We start from the raw sequence: 20,228 nt of genomic DNA on the forward strand, positions 1-20,228 counted from the left end.
TGATTTTGGAGCCTCCTTTTTATGAGATTATTTTTTAGGCACCATGTAGGTTTCTAGGCACCATAAGATGCTAAAAGTTAGGAACCCCCCCACAAGTGACCCCATTTTGCAAACTACACCCCTCAGGGAATACATCTAGGGGTATAATGTACATTTCAAACCCCCAGGGGTTTCACCAATTGTGGTACAACTGGGCAGTGAAAATGAAAAATTAAATTTTTTACACAAAAATGCAGTTCTGGCTCAAAATGTTTCATTTTCACAAGGAATGAAGGAGACAAAGCACCCCAAAATCTGTGCCCCAATTTCTCCCGAGTACGGCAATGCCTCACATGTGACCAAAAAATACCATTTGGGTGCATGGCAGGACTCAGAAGGGAAGGAGTGATTTTTGTATTTTGCAGCTCAGATTCTGGTGGAATTTTGGTGGGTGCTATGTCGCATTAGCAAGACCCCCAAAGCACCAATACAGTGGAAGCCCCCCACAAGTGACCCCATTTTGCAAACTACACCCTTTAGGGAATTCATCTAGGGGTATAGTGTACATTTCAAACCCCCAGGGGTTTCACCAATTTTGATACAACTGGGCTGTGAAAATGAAAAAATTTACAGCTCAGTTGTATCAAAATTGGTGAAACCCCTGGGGGTTTGAAATGTACACTATACCCCTAGATGAATTCCCTAAAGGGTGTAGTTTGCAAAATGGGGTCACTTGTGGGGGGGTTCCACTGTATGGGTGCTTCAGGGGTCATTCAACCAGAATCTGTGCTGCAAAATCCAAATATCACTCCTTCCCTTCTGAGTCCTGCCATGCACCCAACTGGTATTTTTTGGTCACATGTGAGGCATTGCCATACTCGGGAGAAATTGGGGCATAGATTTTGGGGTGCTTTGTCTCCTTCATTCCTTGTGAAAATGAAAAATTTTGAGCCAGAACTGCATTTTTGTGTAAAAAATGTAATTTTTCATTTTCACTGCCCAGTTGTATCAAAATTGGTGAAACCCCTGGGGGTTTTAAATGTACACTATACCCCTAGATGAATTCCCTAAAGGGTGTAGTTTGCAAAATGGGGTCACTTGTGGGGGGGTTCCACTGTATGGGTGCTTCAGGGGTCATTCAACCAGAATCTGTGCTGCAAAATCCAAATATCACTCCTTCCCTTCTGAGTCCTGCCATGCACCCAACTGGTATTTTTTGGTCACATGTGAGGCATTGCCATACTCGGGAGAAATTGGGGCACAGATTTTGGGGTGCTTTGTCTCCTTCATTCCGTGTGAAAATGAAAAATTTTGAGCCAGATCTGATCAAAATGTAATTTTTTACACAAAAATGCAGTTCTGGCTCAAAATTTTTCATTTTCACAAGGAATGAAGGAGACAAAGCACCCCAAAATCTGTGCCCCAATTTCTCCCGAGTACGGCAATGCCTCATATGTGACCAAAAAATACCATTTGGGTGCATGGCAGGACTCAGAAGGGAAGGAGTGATATTTGGTGGTGGAATGAATGGTGGGTGCTATGTCGCATTAGCAAGACCCCCGAAGCACCAATACAGTGGAACCCCCCCACATGTGACCCCATTTTGCTCACCAGCTTTGGGAGGGGGGCTGGCGCTGCGGCTGGTGGGGGGGTGCTGACGCTGCGGCAGCCGGGTGGGTGGGAGGGAGGGGGGGCTGCCGGGTGGGAGGGGGGGGACTGGCGATCGGTGGTGATCGGTGCTGTACTTAACAGCACCGATCACCACCGATCACTGTGTTACCGAGCGGCTTAGCCGTCGGTAACACAGAAAACGCTGCAATTGGCTGTTCACATTTGAACAGCCAATCGCAGCGATCGCCGCGAGGGGGGATGTCTGCTGTCAGGGACAGCAGACATCTCCAAACTGTCACCGCGTCTATAGACGCGGTGACAGTTTAAAACCATGACGTATATATACGTCTTCGGTCGGGAAGTACCTCCCGACCATGACGTATATATACGTCATATGTCGGGAATATCTTTCTATCTATCTGTCTATATATATATAAGCACTACAGCAGACAGCGACACCCCAGACAGGGAAGAGGAACTGCATGGGTTTTCAAAGATAGCAGGTGCTAGAATGAACACTACTAATCATCTAGAAACGACTCAATGCACGGGCATAAAATGACAAAAGTATGAATCAATTAGTCAAAATATCCTGGTGGGAGCATCATGTGTTTTGGTTCTGCAATAATTTTGCACATTTAAGAAGTGCGGAGTTTGGCACAGAGACACAGAAGACTAATTGATTATTTCCATTTAATACATTTATATACTCTTTCAATAACCTCTTCTTCCTCAAACTTAGCCATCTCTCAGCCTAACACTGTTCCTGTCTACCCCTGCCTGTATAAACACTGTGCTGTGTCACCCCTGCCTGTATAAACATCACTTTTAAAATGTACGTGCTCACACCCTCTAACGTTGTGTTCTTTTTCTTTCTTATTCCTAGACTATGTACTATGACATACTGCCTACTATACCACCGAAACACTGATGCTCAGGGCCGGTGCAAGGCAACGGAGCGCCCCAGGCGAGTCAGGGTGGGGGTGCCCCGGTGCGGGGGGGGGGGGTACCTGCTGCGCCATCTGTGGAGCGGACTGGGGGTCCGTGTCGGCATCTGACAGGAGCGCACAGGGGTGTCCGTCCCGGGGGTACCTGCGGCATTGTGTATAAAGCTGGAGCGGCGGCATCCCTGCAGTGAATAAGGGTACTTATGTAATATCTGGACTCCCGTTTTTCTTATGAGACCACGTCCCCTCGCGGGGCTCACTGCGCTCACCACGCTTCGGGCACGGTGGCTCGCTGTGCTCGCCACACAATATAAAATCAACTCCATGCGTAGTTGGATAGTAGGGGTATGAAAAAAATGGGGTGCATTTAACATGGCAGCCCAGATAATACATAAGTACCTGAATAAGAAATAACTAGCGCTATCCGCCGGGCTATGCGGCGGCGCGGGAAGCGCTTCTGATTTTGAAAACAATGGCCACACGCTGATTGGCTGAATCTCAGTCAATCACGTGCGGCAAGTGTTTTCAAACCCAGCAGCGCTTCCCGCGCCGCCACATAGCGCTAATTATTTCCTATTCACTGCAGGGACCCCGCCACCAGCTTTATACACAGCGCCGCAGGTACCCATGAGGCACGGACACCCCCGCCCGCTCCAGCACCTACGCTCACCTCCATGCAGGGGGTGAGGGGCGAACTGCCTAGAGCTGCCTAGTGGTGGCGCCGGCCCTGCTGATGCTTATTCCAGCGCTATGACCATTGATGCAACAATGTTTTTATAAAATAGGCCAGATGGACTAAACTTGAAAAGTGATCAAATGGAGAGTGATAAACCACCAGCCAATCAGCCCCTGTCATATTGCAGATTGTTTGAAACATTTTAGTTCGGAGATGATTGTATGGTAAGTTTATCACTCTCCATTTTATCACTTTTCAATGCTTAGTACATCTCACCCCATGTACCTGTCCTACATGGTCTTGTATTTTAAGTCACTGTAGCTCCAACCACATTATCCACAGATTTACCATCTGCCAATTTTGTCAGACCACGGCTCCATATTTTCTTATGCCAGCCCTGTGTATGATATACAGGTTGAGTATTCCTTATCCGAAATGCTCGGGACCACAAGCATTCTGAATAAGGGATTTTTCCGGATTTTGGAATTTTCTTTTTTAAACATACTTACCTGTCTCCTGATGGTCCCTCAGCGTCCACTTTGTCCCCCCGCGTCACCTGCGTGCACACACACTCGCGCAATGCACTCCTGGGACTGCTGTAGATGACGGAGAGGATGCTGAACGCCTGCCGTGGACACCGGGGGACTTGGTAAGTATAAAAAAAGGGTTAGGGGGGTAAAAAAAAAAACTATTCCTAATAACCACGGTTTTTGGAATAATTCGGATAAGGGATGCCCGGAAACGGGATACTCAAGCTGTAATGCCATGGGGAATTTCTTTAAGCAATGATTTTCTCTTTAGCATTAAGCATCATTCTAATATTCGGGCCCGACTATTATTGCTGTCCATGAGCACCCTTTTATGGTCTCCGTTTAATCATGTTCTAATGACGAGTGGATAAATTGCTCATAGAAACCAATTAGGTTATACCTATCATTTATCTAGAACATTTTTAAAATGATAGCTGGAATCTAGTTGCTGTTGCTATGGACAACATGACCCCTTGTCCTCTACAGAAGGTTTGCTACATCTCCTCCTATGATGCAAAGCACATCACCACAAATGCTTGATAATAATGCCATCATAATATTAAATTTGTTTCCGGCACCTTGTTTTATCCATACCATAAAAAAGTCAGGCTGTTCTGGGTCAAAGTGGAACTAGAAGGGTGCATATAACATAGCCGGGGAGCCCTGGTTTATGGAAAGTTTTTGTACAGATTCTGAATAATGGGACTTCTATTTGGCCTTTATTAAATAGGGACTTGTACACATAGGCTTCAGCTTTAAACTCCTATACTTTTGGAAATTGATTATGCAATGCATGTATGCATACACAAGGTAGACAGTTTATCAATTTATAATCAAAATCTCATCTTATGAGTCTACAGAGATCAGAAAGGAGCCAGACTTCTTAAATTGAAGAGAAACCTAAATAAGTATGTCTATGAGTGCTACTAATTAAGAAAAATAATTGCTAGTTTTGCCAGAGGCCTATAATGTTCCTGGATGGCTCCAGTAGCCTAAAATGACGGACACTCCCTTTCACAAATTCTTACTAATAACCTTAATAAATCCATTTGGTGCTATAAACAGAGAATGGTGTGTAACTCGTAAATGTCTCCATACACAAATGAACTTCTGCCCCTAATGCAACATCAATGCTTCTAGAGAACAAATATATTGCTAAGAATTAAATGATACATTAGGGATAGAGGCAGACAGTGTTAGTCACAATGACAGTGTTAAATGGTTTCTCAAATTCAGGCAAAAAGGACATATTGGCTTACTCAGACTGCCCAACGCAGACCGGCTTGCGAAGATTTATCGCATGTAAAAAATGGCACATCAAGTGCCAAGTCGGATGTTAGCCCTTCCAGGAAGCTGCCGGGGGAACTAGGGAAATCGGGTCCAACTTGCCCTTAAAACAAGTCATACTAGTGTATGGGGGCCTTTAAAGTCTAGAGTGGGAACTCCTTCATCTGCTGATCACTAAGGAGTGTCATACTGATTATAATGATTTCAAAATAATAATACAAATTCAACATATGGAAGTAACTGAAATGGGTTATTTCTTACCTGAGAGGCCTCTCTTCCTGGCATTGCTAGTAGACAATGCTCTTTATTTAATAAAGAACATTTACAGAAGCCAACACTATCTACAGCAATAGAGTCTGTCACTTCGTTCCTTCCTTCTGTTAAATCCCATTGACATATCTGTAGATCTCTGCCTTGACTGACAGGGACAAAAACACATTCATTGTAACATTAAAAACTCAAATATAATTTGTAGAAGTTATGAAGGAATAATTAAATATATCACTGTTTTTTTTTTCCAGTATGCGGCATATTGGATAAATTGATCACATCTATAATTATGAGAAAGTGTCTTGGTTAACAGTCTCATAGCTACTGTCCATCACAAAAACAATCATAACACTGTAATGGTGCCATGCATGATATTCCAAATAGAAGGCTGCATTATTTGCTAGGGTCCAGAATCCAGAAATACCTGGTTTCATGGATCTAGTTGATTTCTGCTCCGCCATCTGTCTATTAATTCAAATGTTAAAATGAAAAAAAGTGGGGTTTTCTTTACGTAAAAGAGTGACTTTTAAGCCCACGCACGCTGTTGGGTTTCTTACATTATGCACATTAGGTTGTGTTCCTATGTTAGTACATATAAAATATGTGCAGTCCTTTAACCTCAGACTATTTAGGACAAGAGGTATTAAGGACCATTTCATGTTTCCTTTCTCCTTCCAGACAGAAAGCAAAAATGACAATCAATTCACCATCGGGATGGGGGGGGGATTTGCACAGGGGTCTGCAATTCACCAAAGGGGTGGCAGATCCTGGGAGGTGATGTCGGGGGGCGCCTCAAATCACAGGAGGTGGTGTCACAGGAGGGGGGGGATCAATAGCTGGAGGGATGGTCATGTGGAACCACATTTTGGAGCAACACATTTAAGTCCTGTGCTGGGGTTGGAGTAGATACACAGTGGTGTCTGTCTTAACACGGTCTCTTTCATGATCTCTCTCTGCACTCAGTCTTTCTGATCTCCTTCTCTTCCTCCCCCCTCTGCTCTCCTTCTCGCTTTTTCTTTCTGCTCTCCTTCTCTTGCTCTCTTTTTCCATCTCCCCTCTGTATCTTTCCGCACTCCCCCTCCCTCTATCTCCCTAATTTTTTCTCTCACATTTTTTTTCGACACCCATTCTTTCTCTTTCTCCTTGACATCCAATCGCTCTCTCTTATTCCCATCTTTCTCCATACCTCCTTGACACTTTCGCTTACTTCCACTCGCAATTTCCCCCTCTCTATTTTTCTCATAACCTCTCCCCCCCCCCTCTCTCTCTTTCTTCCTGACATTCTCTTTCTCCATGAAACCCTCTTTCCATAACATTTGGGTCAAAAATGTTGTGCCTAGGGGTGGCCTGACACTTAAATCTGCCACTGGTGGATGATGTACTTTTTACAATATCTTCATGCAACATGGTAACAGTAGGAAATACCAAATAGGTGTACTGTAACTACTCTAAGGGGTTATTCAATCCCCCGCCGCTATTCCTGACGGGGGAAATGGCTGCGGGTGCCTATTCAATGCTGTCTTTCCCAACAGCATTGAAGAGGGATCTTGGCAAAACGAGCCTGACTTTAAAAGCAGTCAGGCTCATTTTGAGAACGGCAGTGGATTGTCGAGCTCACGGCCGGATCTCGATGATCCACGGCAGTTTATTGTGGCACTCGGGACATTGAATCCCACCTTGGGGCGGGCCAGAACGGGACAGGGTTACCTCTGCTGGGATGTCCCAACAGTCGTGACCCAAGATTGAATATCCCCCATTATTTATACTGTACTTCACGGGGCTGTACATTGTTATTGCCAACTTAACACTGCTAACAATTTTGGCTAACTTTCCTTACGATTTTGACTATATAGTCAAAATTAAGGAAAGTTAAGCCAAAATCGCACAGTGTGTAAGCCCCTTAAACCTTGGAGAGTAATAAAAGTGGAAGAGGTAAAGGCCAGTATTCTATTAGCTGGTCATGTGACCTCAGCTGTAGTCTCTCTTAATTAGACCTGCTATATCTGGTCATATAGAAGGCAGTCCTCTGCCTGGGCAGTTCTTTAACTGAGAAATCTAAGTGGGAAATATACAAAGTGGATTTACTTATAAAGAACAGTTATAAAACAGTTGAAAAACAACAAACAAGGTAAATACAATACTTATTCCACACTTTCTCAAACAATCTCCTCTTTACCTGGTCACCAACAGACAAACTATCACATCATGCTCACCACAATGCTACTTCTCATTTCATTACATGGCATACTTACCAAACTTCAACCATCCTATAATCTCCCTGACACTCACCACTCTGTGCACATTGCCTCTTCTATTATTCAGTCTCCTCTTCTAAACACTCATGAGCCCTTTAATTACTTCTCTACTTGTACTTTCACATCCACTTCCCATCACCAATACAAAAAACTGCAAACATCCACCTATCTCTATCTCTCCTTTCTAATCTTATTAGCTGGTGACATATCACCAAACCCAGGCCCCAACCACCTGACCCACCCAGATTTAATGGCTTCTAAGCCTAGAAATTCAGCTAACCTCATAAATATCACATGCCTCCCACCACACACCAAACAACTTACATGTGCCCTATAGAATGCACGCTCTGTTTGCAATAAATTAACATCCATCCATGACCTCTTCATCTCCCACAACTTCAATCTGATGGCAATTACAGAAACCTGGCTCACACAATCAGACACGGTCTCGCCTGCAGCACTGTCACATGGTGGTTTCCACTTCACTCACACCTCTAGGCCTGGTAACTGTAAAGGAGGTGGAGTTGGTATATTACTGTCACAAGACTTCACATACTCAGTTCTCCCACCAGTTCCTTCACTCACATTTACATCATTTGAAGTACACTCCATTAGGGTTTTTTCCCCTTTCTCTCTGCGTGTTGCTGCTATCTATCGCCCACCTGGGCTTCCCAAATCTAAATTTCTGGAAGATTTCTCTGCCTGGCTCCCCCATTTCTTATCCTCTGACATCTCCACTATCATCCTGGGTGACTTCAACATTGCTATTGGCAGTCCACCATCTCTGCATGCCTCCAAACTCCTCTAACCTCCTCTCTTGGCCTCTCCCAGTGGTCCGACGCCGCTACTCATGAGGAAGGCCACTGCCTTGACCTTGTTTTCACCAGGCTGTGCTCAGTCTCTGATTTTACTAACACTCCCTTCCCTCTTTCTGATCACAATCTCATTACCCTCTCACTCTCTTCCATTACCCCAAGCTCACTGACACAGAAATCATGCAAGCCTACTCTAACCCGCAGAAATACTAATGCTATTAATTTTCCACAACTTTCCACCTCCCTGCAACAACAGCTCTCACTAATTTCTACATTTACCTCTCCTGACTCTGCTGTTTCCCACCTCTACCAGACTCTTGAAACAGCCCTTGATGAAGTGGCTCCAGCTACCCATTATACCCCACGTAGGCTTAGATGCCAACCGTGGCACTCCAACACAACAAGACAACTACGAAATCAGTCACGTAAAGTTGAACGCCAATGGCGTAAATCTCGTAATATTACTGATTTCCTCACATATAAGACTAGCTACCACTCCTACTGCAATGCTTTGGACACGGCCAAACAAACATACTACCAATCTCTCATCTCTTCTCATGCCACCAACCCTAGGCGACTTTTTAACACATTTAAGTCTCTTCTGTACCCTCCCCCTCCTCCCCCACCGGCTACCATCAGTGAACAAGAACTTGCCTCCTACTTTAAGGACAAGATTGATAACATCTGAGATGAAATGGTATGCTCCACAATCTCTAACCCTCTTTCTGCCACACCTGAACCCTCTGGCACTTTCTCTTCGTTTGAGCCCACAAATGAAAAGGAAGTATCCGCACTCTTCTTATCCTCTTACTCTACTACCTCTCCTCTTGATCCTATACCTGCACAAGTCATTAAAAATCTATCTCCTGTGCTTATTTCAACCTTAACTAAAATCTGCAATCTCTCTTGCTACTGGTACTTTTCCGTCTCTGCTCAAACATGCAGCGATTACTCCCATTCTGAAAAAACACAATTCTGACCCTAACTCTCTCTCTAACTATCGTCCTATCTCTCAGCTCTCATGCCTCTCCAAAGTACTCGAGAGATTTGTCTACTCTCGCCTAACAAACTTTCTTAACTCCAACACCCTATTAGACCCGCTTCAGTCAGGCTTTCGCTCTCAATACTCCACTGAGACAGCACTGACTAAAGTGGTGAATGATCTGGTAACAGCTAAGTCTAAAGGCCATTACTCACTGCTTATTCTTCTAGATCTTTCTGCTGCGTTTGACACTGTGGATCACACTCTCCTTTTACAAACACTACACTCCCTAGGTCTTAATGATACAGCCCTTTCCTGGTTCACATCTTACCTATCTGATCGCTCTTTCACTGTTCGCTTCTCTGACTCTACTTCCTCTTCACTACCTCTGTCAGTCGGAGTTCCGCAAGGCTCAGTCTTAGGTCCTCTGCTTTTCTCAATCTATACCTCCTCGCTTGGCAAACTAATCAGCTCCTTCGGATTTCAGTATCACTTATATGCGGATGATACTCAAATCTATCTATCAACCCCAGAGTTGTCACCAGTGGTTTTGGGCCGAGTCTCTGAATGTCTCTCTGCCATCTCACTTTGGATGTCTTCTCGCCAACTCAAACTCAATATTTCCAAAACTGAATTACTTATATTCCCGCCAACTAAGAACAGTTACCATCCAGATATCTCCATCACTGTTGACAACTCGACAATCTACCCTACCCCACAAGCTCGTTGCTTAGGGGTCATCCTCGACTCTGACCTGTCCTTTGTTCCCCACATTCAATCTGTCTCCAAATCATGTTACTTGCATCTAAAAAACATATCCAAAATACGACCGTATCTCACACAAGACACTACTAAATCTCTTATCCATGCACTCATTATATCCCGCATTGATTATTGCAATAGTCTCCTAACTGGACTTCCCAAGAACAGACTCTCACCACTGCAATCCATTTTAAATGCTGCTGCTAGGCTGATCTTCCTTGCAAGACGCTCATCGTCTGCTGATCCGCTCTGCCAGTCCCTCCATTGGTTGCCTGTATATTACCGTATTCAATATAAAACACTTCTACTTGCATATAAAGCTATTAACCATACTGCACCAGCATATATCTCTGCACTTATCACACAATATCTCCCATCTCGACCACTCCGCTCTGCACAAGATTTGCGTCTTTCATCTGAGCGGATCACTAGCTCCCATTCACTATTACAGGACTTTCATCGGGCTGCTCCCATCCTATGGAATGCCCTTCCATGCAAAATAAGACTTTCCACTAGCCTCCAAACCTTCAAGCGTTCCCTGAAAACTCACCTCTTCAGGCAAGCCTATCATATTTAAGTTCTACACGCATAACCCTCTGAGGCACTTATGTATTATATAGCTTCCCTTCTGGACTTGTAACTTGTTGGGACTGCTATGCTATTACTGGTGCCTGTCCTTGTGTTTCCCTCCTATATCCCTATAGATTGTAAGCTTGCAGCAGGGCCCTCTAACCACCAAGTCTGTCTGTTACCCAGTTTGTTTTATCACTGTCTACTATTGTAAAGCGCAACGGAATCTGCTGCGCTATATAAGAAACTGCAAATAAATAAATAAATAAATATTGCTGTTGGAAATTTACCGCATGGCAAAAAACAGGCTAATATTGCCATGTTTAGCACAATGGTATTATATGGCTGTTTTATATTATAGCCCTTTTTTTTTTAATGTGCGATAAATTACCAGTTTTTGGGCTATAACACATGGGATCTGGGATATGTTGTGTAATTGCAGAGAATGGGCTGAAAGGGTTGCTATCTGGAGATTATGCTTCTATAATCTCCGATATGTGGCAACTTGTTAGAGATAATTGGATAGCCCCCAGGGATCCATTGCCTTCAGCAATTTAATGTTGCCAATATGATACCCCCAAAGTACCAACCAACCAGCTCCAGTCATTTTTCAAACACTTAATTTAACATGACAGTTAGGGTCCGTTTGGCTGGTACTTTATCTCTCTCCAAGGTACATTTAAGTATTAAGGAAACACTGAAAAGGTAATAAGTGAAAGACACCGGAGTTTGAACAAAAAGCTGATCAGCATCCACAGGAAAGCAATAACTTGTTAATTATCTTCAGGGCAAAATAACAAGCAATTACAAGTACAGTGTACTTCTAGCCAATGTTTCTCATTAATCAGATTCAATGATTTCATTTAGATTTTTACAATGTAAATGTGATTGCCCTAGAGGAATCATTTGCTAAATGGAGACCTGAAATTACTTTAAACTATCCACTTATACAAAGCACTTTCCTTGCAACTAATAACAAAAAGGTAATTGTTACTTATCTCTTTATATAAAAGGCTAACTATTCCTCACCTCTATGAAGTGAGGTACCGCGAGTGACCACTAGAGGCCACTCGATGGACCAAATTACTAAAGTGAAAGCCATATTGTCAGGGACAATGATTTGTATCAAACTTCATTAATATGGAGAGAGGGAGCTGTAAAGACAGAGATTGGAGGTAGGAGCAGATAGGGACTGGGGGAGGGGGGGAGAGTTTGAGAAGCCGTAGTTTTGATGGGCTTTTAACTAGTAAAATAATACTTTTCTTTGAGGCCAAAAGAGAGATACTGTCTTATTGATGAGCTTTAAGCTTTATTGTCAGGATGCAACCATGTATGGAAATGAAATATCTTCCACTCTCCCCTCAACAGGGAATGAGCCCCATATTTCAGGTAACAATGGATAGCAGAGCACCAAGATGAACAAACAAACAAGGAGAGGCAAGATCCTGCACAGTTTGCATTGATTATGTGATCCTAGTAAATAGGCCCCTATAAATAATTAATCCCAACTTATAGGATGAGGTATAAGTCTTTAAATACACCTTATCAAGTATTCAAAGTTTCCAGTTTGCAAAGCCCCTAAACCCATTTGATGAAGAGAATGTTAGTTGGGGCATACCCCAGTTCCAAAATTATACTTTATTGGTGACCACAAAAAAGCACAATGAAAAGCCTTGCTGGGTACTTGTGTATTTTGGCGACGCCCCCGATCTCCATCGCGCGATGTTTAAATCGCATCGCATGCCATGCACCTGATGGCGTGCGATGCGACGCGCTCGCCACACTTTCTATTCTCAACTCCACGCCGACGTGGATAGTGGGGGTATGAAAAGGTCGGAGGATGCGTACCGCCGCCCCTCGCGGGCTTGCTGCGCTCGCCACGCTTCGGGTTCACGTTTATAGTGGGGGGGGGGGTGGCGTGGGGGGGCATTTAACATTGTAAGCACCCATTAGGGTGCTTATACAATGTTTAATCGCATTGTATGCCATATACAATGTCATACAATTTTCCAATTGTATGCCATTGCGCGATATCGCATCGCATCGCATACCATCGCATGCGTTATGGTATGCGATGCGATGGGCGCCGCCAAAATACACAAGTACCCCTTGCTGTGTAAACAGGTATAGACTATAAGCTAGGCCTAAAAAAATCCACTTTAAAAGGATTATCAGGTGTCGGCAGAGAGGCCTGGCGCACAATGTAAAACTTATGTGCAATCTGCCTGTTTGTAAACTTAAAAATAGACAGCTGCCACAAACATCATTCTTATTTCACACTCCAGCGAATTGTACACTCTACTGAAAGAGCTCCAAACAAAATTAACTTTGAGGAAGAGATGGGCGAGGGACACACACCTGCATTTGCGTAGCACAACGGTGAGTCTGACCATTGAGGAACAGGCTTGGCATAGGGAGTCCTTTCTTGCAAATCATAATAAATGCCCTGCACTCAATGGAGCCGAGGTAGCAAATGAAGGGGCCAGCCTTATTATTAAACATTGCTAGAGCCACCTGCATTAAAAATATATCCTCCAACTTGACACTTAAAAGAAAAAAAGATATTAAAATAACAACGGTTGCTTTATTGCTGAAGACGGCAGTGTAGTCAGCCATGAACTCTGCTTCTTATATAGACAAAAGAAGCTGATAATGGCTCTACAGTCTGTGACACATCAAGAGCAGAAAAACTGTTGGGTTATAACCAACACATATGAAATGACTGCTACAAAGCAGTTATAGGTTTTAAAAAACAATAGGATGTGAACTAATTGTTTTGCTTGCCCGTGTCACCGGTCTAAGGTGAGCAGGAGCTATTCAATTGTTTTAAAGCACCCATCACTTGTTGCACATTTCTACTTGCACCCTCCTGAAGTGTGAGCCAAAAAACATCTAAAAGTAGGCCATTTGGGCGCCTTAAGGGCCTCTTTCTGCGTTGATCCGTTGATTGCACATGCATACGGATCATAGCGTTAATGTGCAAGCTCAATTAACAATATAAATAATGAAAATATCAACTCTCAATACCCTTGGTGTTTGGAGGTGGTAACCTGGCATGAAAAAAATGCAGACATGTCCAGGCATTATAAGGGATCATCCTGTTATTGAGTTGTAGAAGGGTCAGACTTACATTTGCACAGACTGGGAAATCATTTCATGGTGAATGAATTGCATATGGAGGTGCAACAGGATACCGGTTTGTGAACATTTTCACTATTCACTCGTCTGGGCAGCGGTTAACCACTTGCTGTCATCTGCAAAATTGCAGATGAGCAATCAGATCTGAATTAGACCCTAACTGCAGTGCACTGAATACTTTACATGGGAAAAGCTGCTTTACACTATTATTATATTGTAATAGTTAAAGGTGTTGGAAAAAAAAAAACCTGCAACACAATTTCAAAAATAAAATGAAAAGCGATAGCTTCAGCGTAAGGGTGGCTTTACCTCATGAGACTGTCTCTATTATGAAGAGTGTAGATCCAGTAGACCGATTTGCCATTATGTCCATTTAGCAGGGTCTCTGCTCTACGTGTATTTAGATTCCACACATGGATCTGTCCATTGGAGGATCTAGGTATAACAAGAAAGAGACAAAAAAGTATTTAAGGTCTGGCCACAAGGCAGCCTCTTAATGCAGAGCACAACTTATGAAACGACACTTGGGCTTTTGAGAACTGGCTGCTTAAAAAAAGTATTTTAAAAAGGGTCGTGACAACTCATTGCAGTGATAATTATTTTTCAAATATAAAATAAATGCACATTAATTATAAGTTATGAGACATTGATGTCCTAAATATTTATGTGGTGATCAGTGCACCAAAGCTGTTATGTCATTGCCTTCTCTTAGTTACAGTACATGAGTTGGGTGGATGACTGCAAGCACTGCCAACAGTAGACATCTGCCAAAAGGATTTATGTATGTCATAAATGACTAAATTGCCTTTAGTTGGATCTTACTAATCCTGCTGGTTTGGGGACAGCGCACACATAGCAATATAAGTGTCTTGACTCCTGTTGGAGAAAGTGCGCTATATAAATAAAATGATTATTATTATTATTATATTGGGACAATTGCACAGAAACTGTTGTGAGCGCGATGGCCATAACTTCTCTATAACCTTTTATGATTACAAATGATAATAGTCTGAAGCGATTTAAATAAAAGGTAAATACACTAAAGCAGGGGTTCCCAAACTTTTTTGATTCAAGGCACCCTGGAGAATCAGATTTTTTTCAGGGCACCCCTAGTACAAAAGTTTCTTATTGAGAAAGATAGAGAAAAAAACATTAAGTTAAGTAAATTGTTTTAATATGGGATCATTAGGGTCAGTTATGTTATTTGAATGTTCATTGTAAACTCATATCAATGATACATATAGTATAACGTGAAAGTCATTCCGAAAGTTAAAATATTAAAAATGTATTTTTACAGCACTTATATTTGTAATAGGTGCTCTAAAATAAAATCCATCCAAAAGTTTAATATCACTCACCCCGAAAATAGAAGTGGAGGACATGGTTTACCAACATTACAACTGAAATGCAGGCAATTGATTTCTCCACCAGCACCTCTAAGATCAAATTTTGGATCTGGGGATGGAAGAGTCATTTTCAAAGTGGTCACCTCGCTAGAAAAAAAATAAATAAAAGTGACACCGTCAAAAGACTACATGAAAAGAATGTACAGAGCTAATGGATTACAAAGCATTTCTGGAAAATAATATCAGATACATTATTTTTAGTAAAATAATTCAACAAATGTTTTTACACCCTTTATACAATATTTTAGTAAGACACAAATGGGCAATTAAATGATTTGTGAAATTCTCCTTTAAGGCCTTAAGATATAAATTATGTTTAGCAATCAGATCACATTTCCCATACTTGTAATGGGAAATGTGATCTGCTGAAATTGACTAAAATAAAACTGTAAAAAAATACTGGAGGAAGCCCTGTGACAATAGAGCCACACTTTCAGGTGGCATTATACGGGCTTCCACCCATTTTCCCTACTTCTGCTCTTCTCTGCCAGAAGGATCAGTGTCTGACATGCTCCTTCTATATGTGACCTCGGTCAGCTGATCTGTGCAACTTCCAACCAGCTGGTAACTCAATTTACAGGACCAATCCAATCACTGGGGTAACAGAGCAGGAGCACAGCATTAAGATGACCGGATTACCTGTGGTAAGAGTTACCTTAGTGGGGGAACATGAGGGTACTGCTATCAGGGTTCCAGAGGTCATAACTAGGAACAGGACTATGTTTACCAAAACACCACCACTGTGAGAGACTGCACTAGGGAAGCCAATGCCAGGGCATTTTTTTCAATCTCGGGATTTGGGATTGAAAAATGCTCAATCCCGGGATTCCCGGGATTGGCTTTCCTAATAAACTAAATGCCCTGGCTGCTCCGCATTTACTTACATTTGGCACGTGCAGCTGGGTTGCCGGCTGAGTTGCCGAGCGGATGGGTTGCCGGGCGGGCGATCAGCTTCATGCCGTTCCTGGGAGCCAGGAGCCAGGTTGCTGGGTGGGTGGGGGGACGGGTGGTTTATGCTGCTGGCTGGCTTGGAGTGCTGGCTAGTTGGGCAGGCGGCGCGGCTTCATACTGCCAGGCGTGACCTCTGATCTCATCACGCTGAGAGGTCACGCTGCGCAGTGCTGCTCTGCCGGGTACCGGGAGAAGCCAGGCAGCGTCTGAGCGGGTGCTCAGACACTGCCCAGCATTAGACTGCGCATGCAGGGGGACACCAGCCCGCGCTGAAGCATGTCGAAACACATGTGAAAAACGCATGTCGACCTTTTCATGAATCAACCTTTTAATGCCGACTTTTTGCTTGTGTTGACCTAGACACTGCAGATCTATCAACCAGAGCAAGTTAGAAACAGTCTGCTATAAAGACACAGAGGAGGGTGAAGGAGGGAGTGGATGGAACAGCGCACACATATTCATAAAGGTTCAATGGTGCCCATACACGGTACAATAGTTGAATAGATAGCATCACATGCGTGCGATGCAATCTAGTTCAAAATGTATGTGCAGCGCGGGAGAGCGCATCGCACACAAAAAAACGCACCGTGTATGGGCACCTTTAGAAACCCTTCTTGCTCACTGTACTATATGACTAGTTGTCACGGAAGTCACATAACCAAGGAAAATCTTCAGACTTACAGTATAGTCAAAATTAAATAGGAGTCATAAAAAATAATAAAGGAAAAACAGATAATTATCAAGCTGCTTTGTAAAGAATTGGTAACTAAAATTAAATAATGTACTTTATTATTACTGATTTAAGGTTGAGTTTGAGAATGAGTTCTAAAAAACATGATCCGAATGAAAAAAGCAACTACCATGGATGTTGCCCATTCAGAGACAGAAAGTCATACACAAAAATTGACATGAACAATCATGGATTATTAGAATCACCAGTAGTTATCATATCTTACCATTAACTCTGTACTGTAGGAAACAAACCACTAATTCATTGACGAGGTATGCCTGAAGACCCTTTGATTGGACTCATTACAGGGGTACATCGCAATTTGGATGGGAAACCTTGCAGATCTTTATCAAAAAGTCCCCAGCGTGTGTGATCACAGAAGCATCCACAGACAGGGAAAAGGCAGGCTTTTATCACTCCTTCAGAAGATGACCTGGAGAGCTGAAAAAATCAAAATAAGCAAATAAACTATGGCTCAGATTAGGCACAAAGGCAAGCCAAAAACAAAATCTTATAGAAGTAGGTCCAAGAAGCTCTGGAATTTAGTTGGTTTAAAGTAAGACTTGGTGAACATCTGAATCAAAGAAGAGGCCTTGGATTAACATATATAGTAGATATCACTGTGATTCACCAGCTTCTGCACGGTAAAACGAACATGAAGTGCTGTTGATGACCAAAATGAGGTGAGGGAAGCTCGGTATCCTCTCAATGAAGGTAAGCTTCTAGATGTGCTCATGGAGCAAAGATTAGTCTAATTGTAGGAACCTTGCAACCATGAAACACTTGAAATTCTTGTGCCTCCTTTATAGGAGAACTTGTCTAATGAGGTCATATACTACCCATTGTTAACATCACTGACGCACACAGGATTCCACTTTGATATGTGTTGGTTTTAAGATTTTTGGGCCTTTAAGCCCAAACATAAACAAAATAGTAGCCGTAAACCAAGGTAAGTGGTCTTAATTAATAAAAGAAGGGAGAAAAGTCTAAATCATGGAACTTCAGGTGCTTCACTGCTGGGCGGGAATGTAAACTAGAAACAAAATGGCTGATGCACACTTTAATATAGAAAATTCATAAAAATGTGAACGACTCTTAAGCTGGTGCTAGAAGTCGTCGAACCACCTAGGGCTGCAGGATTGCATGCCGATTCCAGCCACCACCAATATTGTTAACTATATCATCGTATGCACAATGAACGATAATGTTTAACAATATTAGGTACTTGTGTATTATCACGGCGCCCACATTTACTACGTACGCAAATCGCATTGCATGCCGTTATGGTATGGCATACGATGCGATTTTGATGCTTATAATGGCATTTAATGTACTATAGCATTAAATGACATATAATGTCATTTATTAATGCCCCCCCAGTATCGACGTGACCCTGAAGCATGGCGAGCGCAGCGGTACGCGTCCGACCGACCTTTTCATACCCCCACTATCCACGTTGGCGTGGAGTTGATTTTATATAGTGTGGCGAGCGTAACATGTATTACGCGTCCTCTTGCCATGCTTCGGGCTCGGTGGCTCGCTGCGCTCGCCACACTAAATAAAATCAACTCCGTGCCGATGTGGATAGGGGGGGTATGAAAATTTCGGTCAGACAAGTACCGCAGCCGCTCACCACACTTCGGGATGACGTGGATAGTGGGGGTCCAAAATAAATGACATTATATGTTATTTTACCATTAAATGGCATTATTCTAGGTTCCATCAGAACCCATATTTCATCGCATCGCATTCCATAATGGCATGCGAGACAATGGGATGCTATTTTTAATCGCACACCATCGCATGGCACACAATGATGCAATGTGATTTTTTATCGCACCCTATCTTTTTAATGGATTCACTGACACAGAGCAGTGAATACATTAGATAGGAAAATCGCATTGCATCCCATACAATATGGCATGCGATGCGATTTCACTACCGCAAATAGCGTAGTGGGCACCGTGATAATACACAAGTACCCAATATTATTTAGTGATGTCCCCCGGTTCCAAGCTGAGCATAGTCACTGCCGATAATGGAGGTTATTCTGGTTGACTTGCAAGGCTGTGAGTCCACCTGACGCTGCCCGCACACTCATTCACAGCCTTGGGAGTGGGGGAGAAATCATTCGATGATCGGTGACCATTGAATGATTTCTCCTGTGCTTGCAGATCTGCAGGCACCCTGTGCTGGAAGCAGATGGGCACCATGAAATGGTGGGCGTTCCCACAGGCAAGTCCCCCGGCCTGCCACCCCACGCCCCCACCTGCACTGTTGTGACTTGTATTGGCAGATAGATATTATTTTGTTATCATATTACTTTTTTAACAAAACTAAAATACAAAAGCCTGAATCAGTAGGCGACGTCCATAAAGCCAGGGTGCAGTGTACACAGAACGACAGCTAGGGCATGCTTGCTTGTACACTGCGGCACCAGCATCACTCGTGTATCACACTGCAGCTGAGGGCTCACTCTGCCAGGTGGGTAGTCCACAGGCACCTGGAAGGACGCTGACATTTGCTTATCGCTACCAAGAGGGGAGGGAGAGAGGTGAATGGGACGACCCGCACCAGCCACGGCCACGGCCACCTGTAATAACAGCAACTCCTCCAGCTGAGACAGCGGCTCCCCCTACCATGCTGTATCTCCCAGGCGCTCCGCCCGGCACCGTGACGCGGCTGAGAGTCGCGCTGCATTGACGTATCGCAGTTGACGCCCGTCAGCACAGCGCCGCTCACTGGCTGCGTCATTCGCTGTCTTGTACGCTTCTCCGAGTCCCGAACACACGGTTCCCGCGGCTGAAGCCGGGAGGCGCTCATTAATGCAAATGCGGGACGCAGCCAGAAACGGTTACAATACCGATGTTTAACAGGGAAGCATACCTCCCAACATGACCCTCTCCAGGAGGGACACATTGCTCTGCTCATGCACATTCCTCTTAATGTATGATTGCCATGACCTGTGTTAAACAGGTTAATTGATAAGAAAGGTGCTGCAACACAGGTGATGGCAATTATACATTAAGAGGAATGTGCAGGAGCAGAGCAATGTGTCCCTCCTGGAGAGGATCATGTTGGGAGGTATGGGGAAGGGAGATGGCCGCCCCGGCTTTCTCTGCGGTATAGCCAGCTGAGAGGGCAGGAACTAGCTAGTAGCTACTGCGGCTGTTATGCTGTGTCCAGAATACAATTGGTCAGGCTCTGGGCAGCGCAGCCTTTTTCCTAGGGACTAAGTAAAAACCGGACCCGGATAAGACACCGGAACGCCGGACCAGACATCAAACTCTGCATTCCGGAGCTTATAGTGTCTGGTCCG

At 43.6% G+C, this 20,228-nt stretch overlaps 1 protein-coding gene across 3 annotated transcripts in view; it reads right to left on the bottom strand.

The window, feature by feature from the left end:
- The window catches only part of GNB1L (G protein subunit beta 1 like), a 33,223-nt gene extending 13,522 nt beyond the window's left edge, over positions 1–19,701 (bottom strand). Inside the window, exons 1-5 of one of the 3 annotated variants that reach the window (XM_083149450.1) lie at positions 19,549–19,701; positions 17,136–17,350; positions 15,181–15,315; positions 14,132–14,257; positions 5,292–5,448 (exon numbers count right to left, since the gene is read on the bottom strand). In XM_083149450.1, coding sequence (XP_083005576.1) covers positions 5,292–5,448; positions 14,132–14,257; positions 15,181–15,296 — 399 coding nt within the window. In that variant the 5' untranslated portion in view covers positions 15,297–15,315; positions 17,136–17,350; positions 19,549–19,701. Of the gene's footprint in view, positions 1–5,291; positions 5,449–14,131; positions 14,258–15,180; positions 15,316–17,135; positions 17,351–19,483 lie in introns of all 3 variants that reach the window. The other 2 variants (XM_083149434.1, XM_083149442.1) reach the window with 2 other exon arrangements.
- Between the last annotated feature and the right edge of the window lie 527 nt (positions 19,702–20,228).

This window comes from Crinia signifera, chromosome 1 (assembly GCF_055691185.1).
Source record: "Crinia signifera chromosome 1, ASM5569118v1, whole genome shotgun sequence".
In the NCBI taxonomy this organism is placed as follows: domain Eukaryota; kingdom Metazoa; phylum Chordata; class Amphibia; order Anura; family Myobatrachidae; genus Crinia; species Crinia signifera.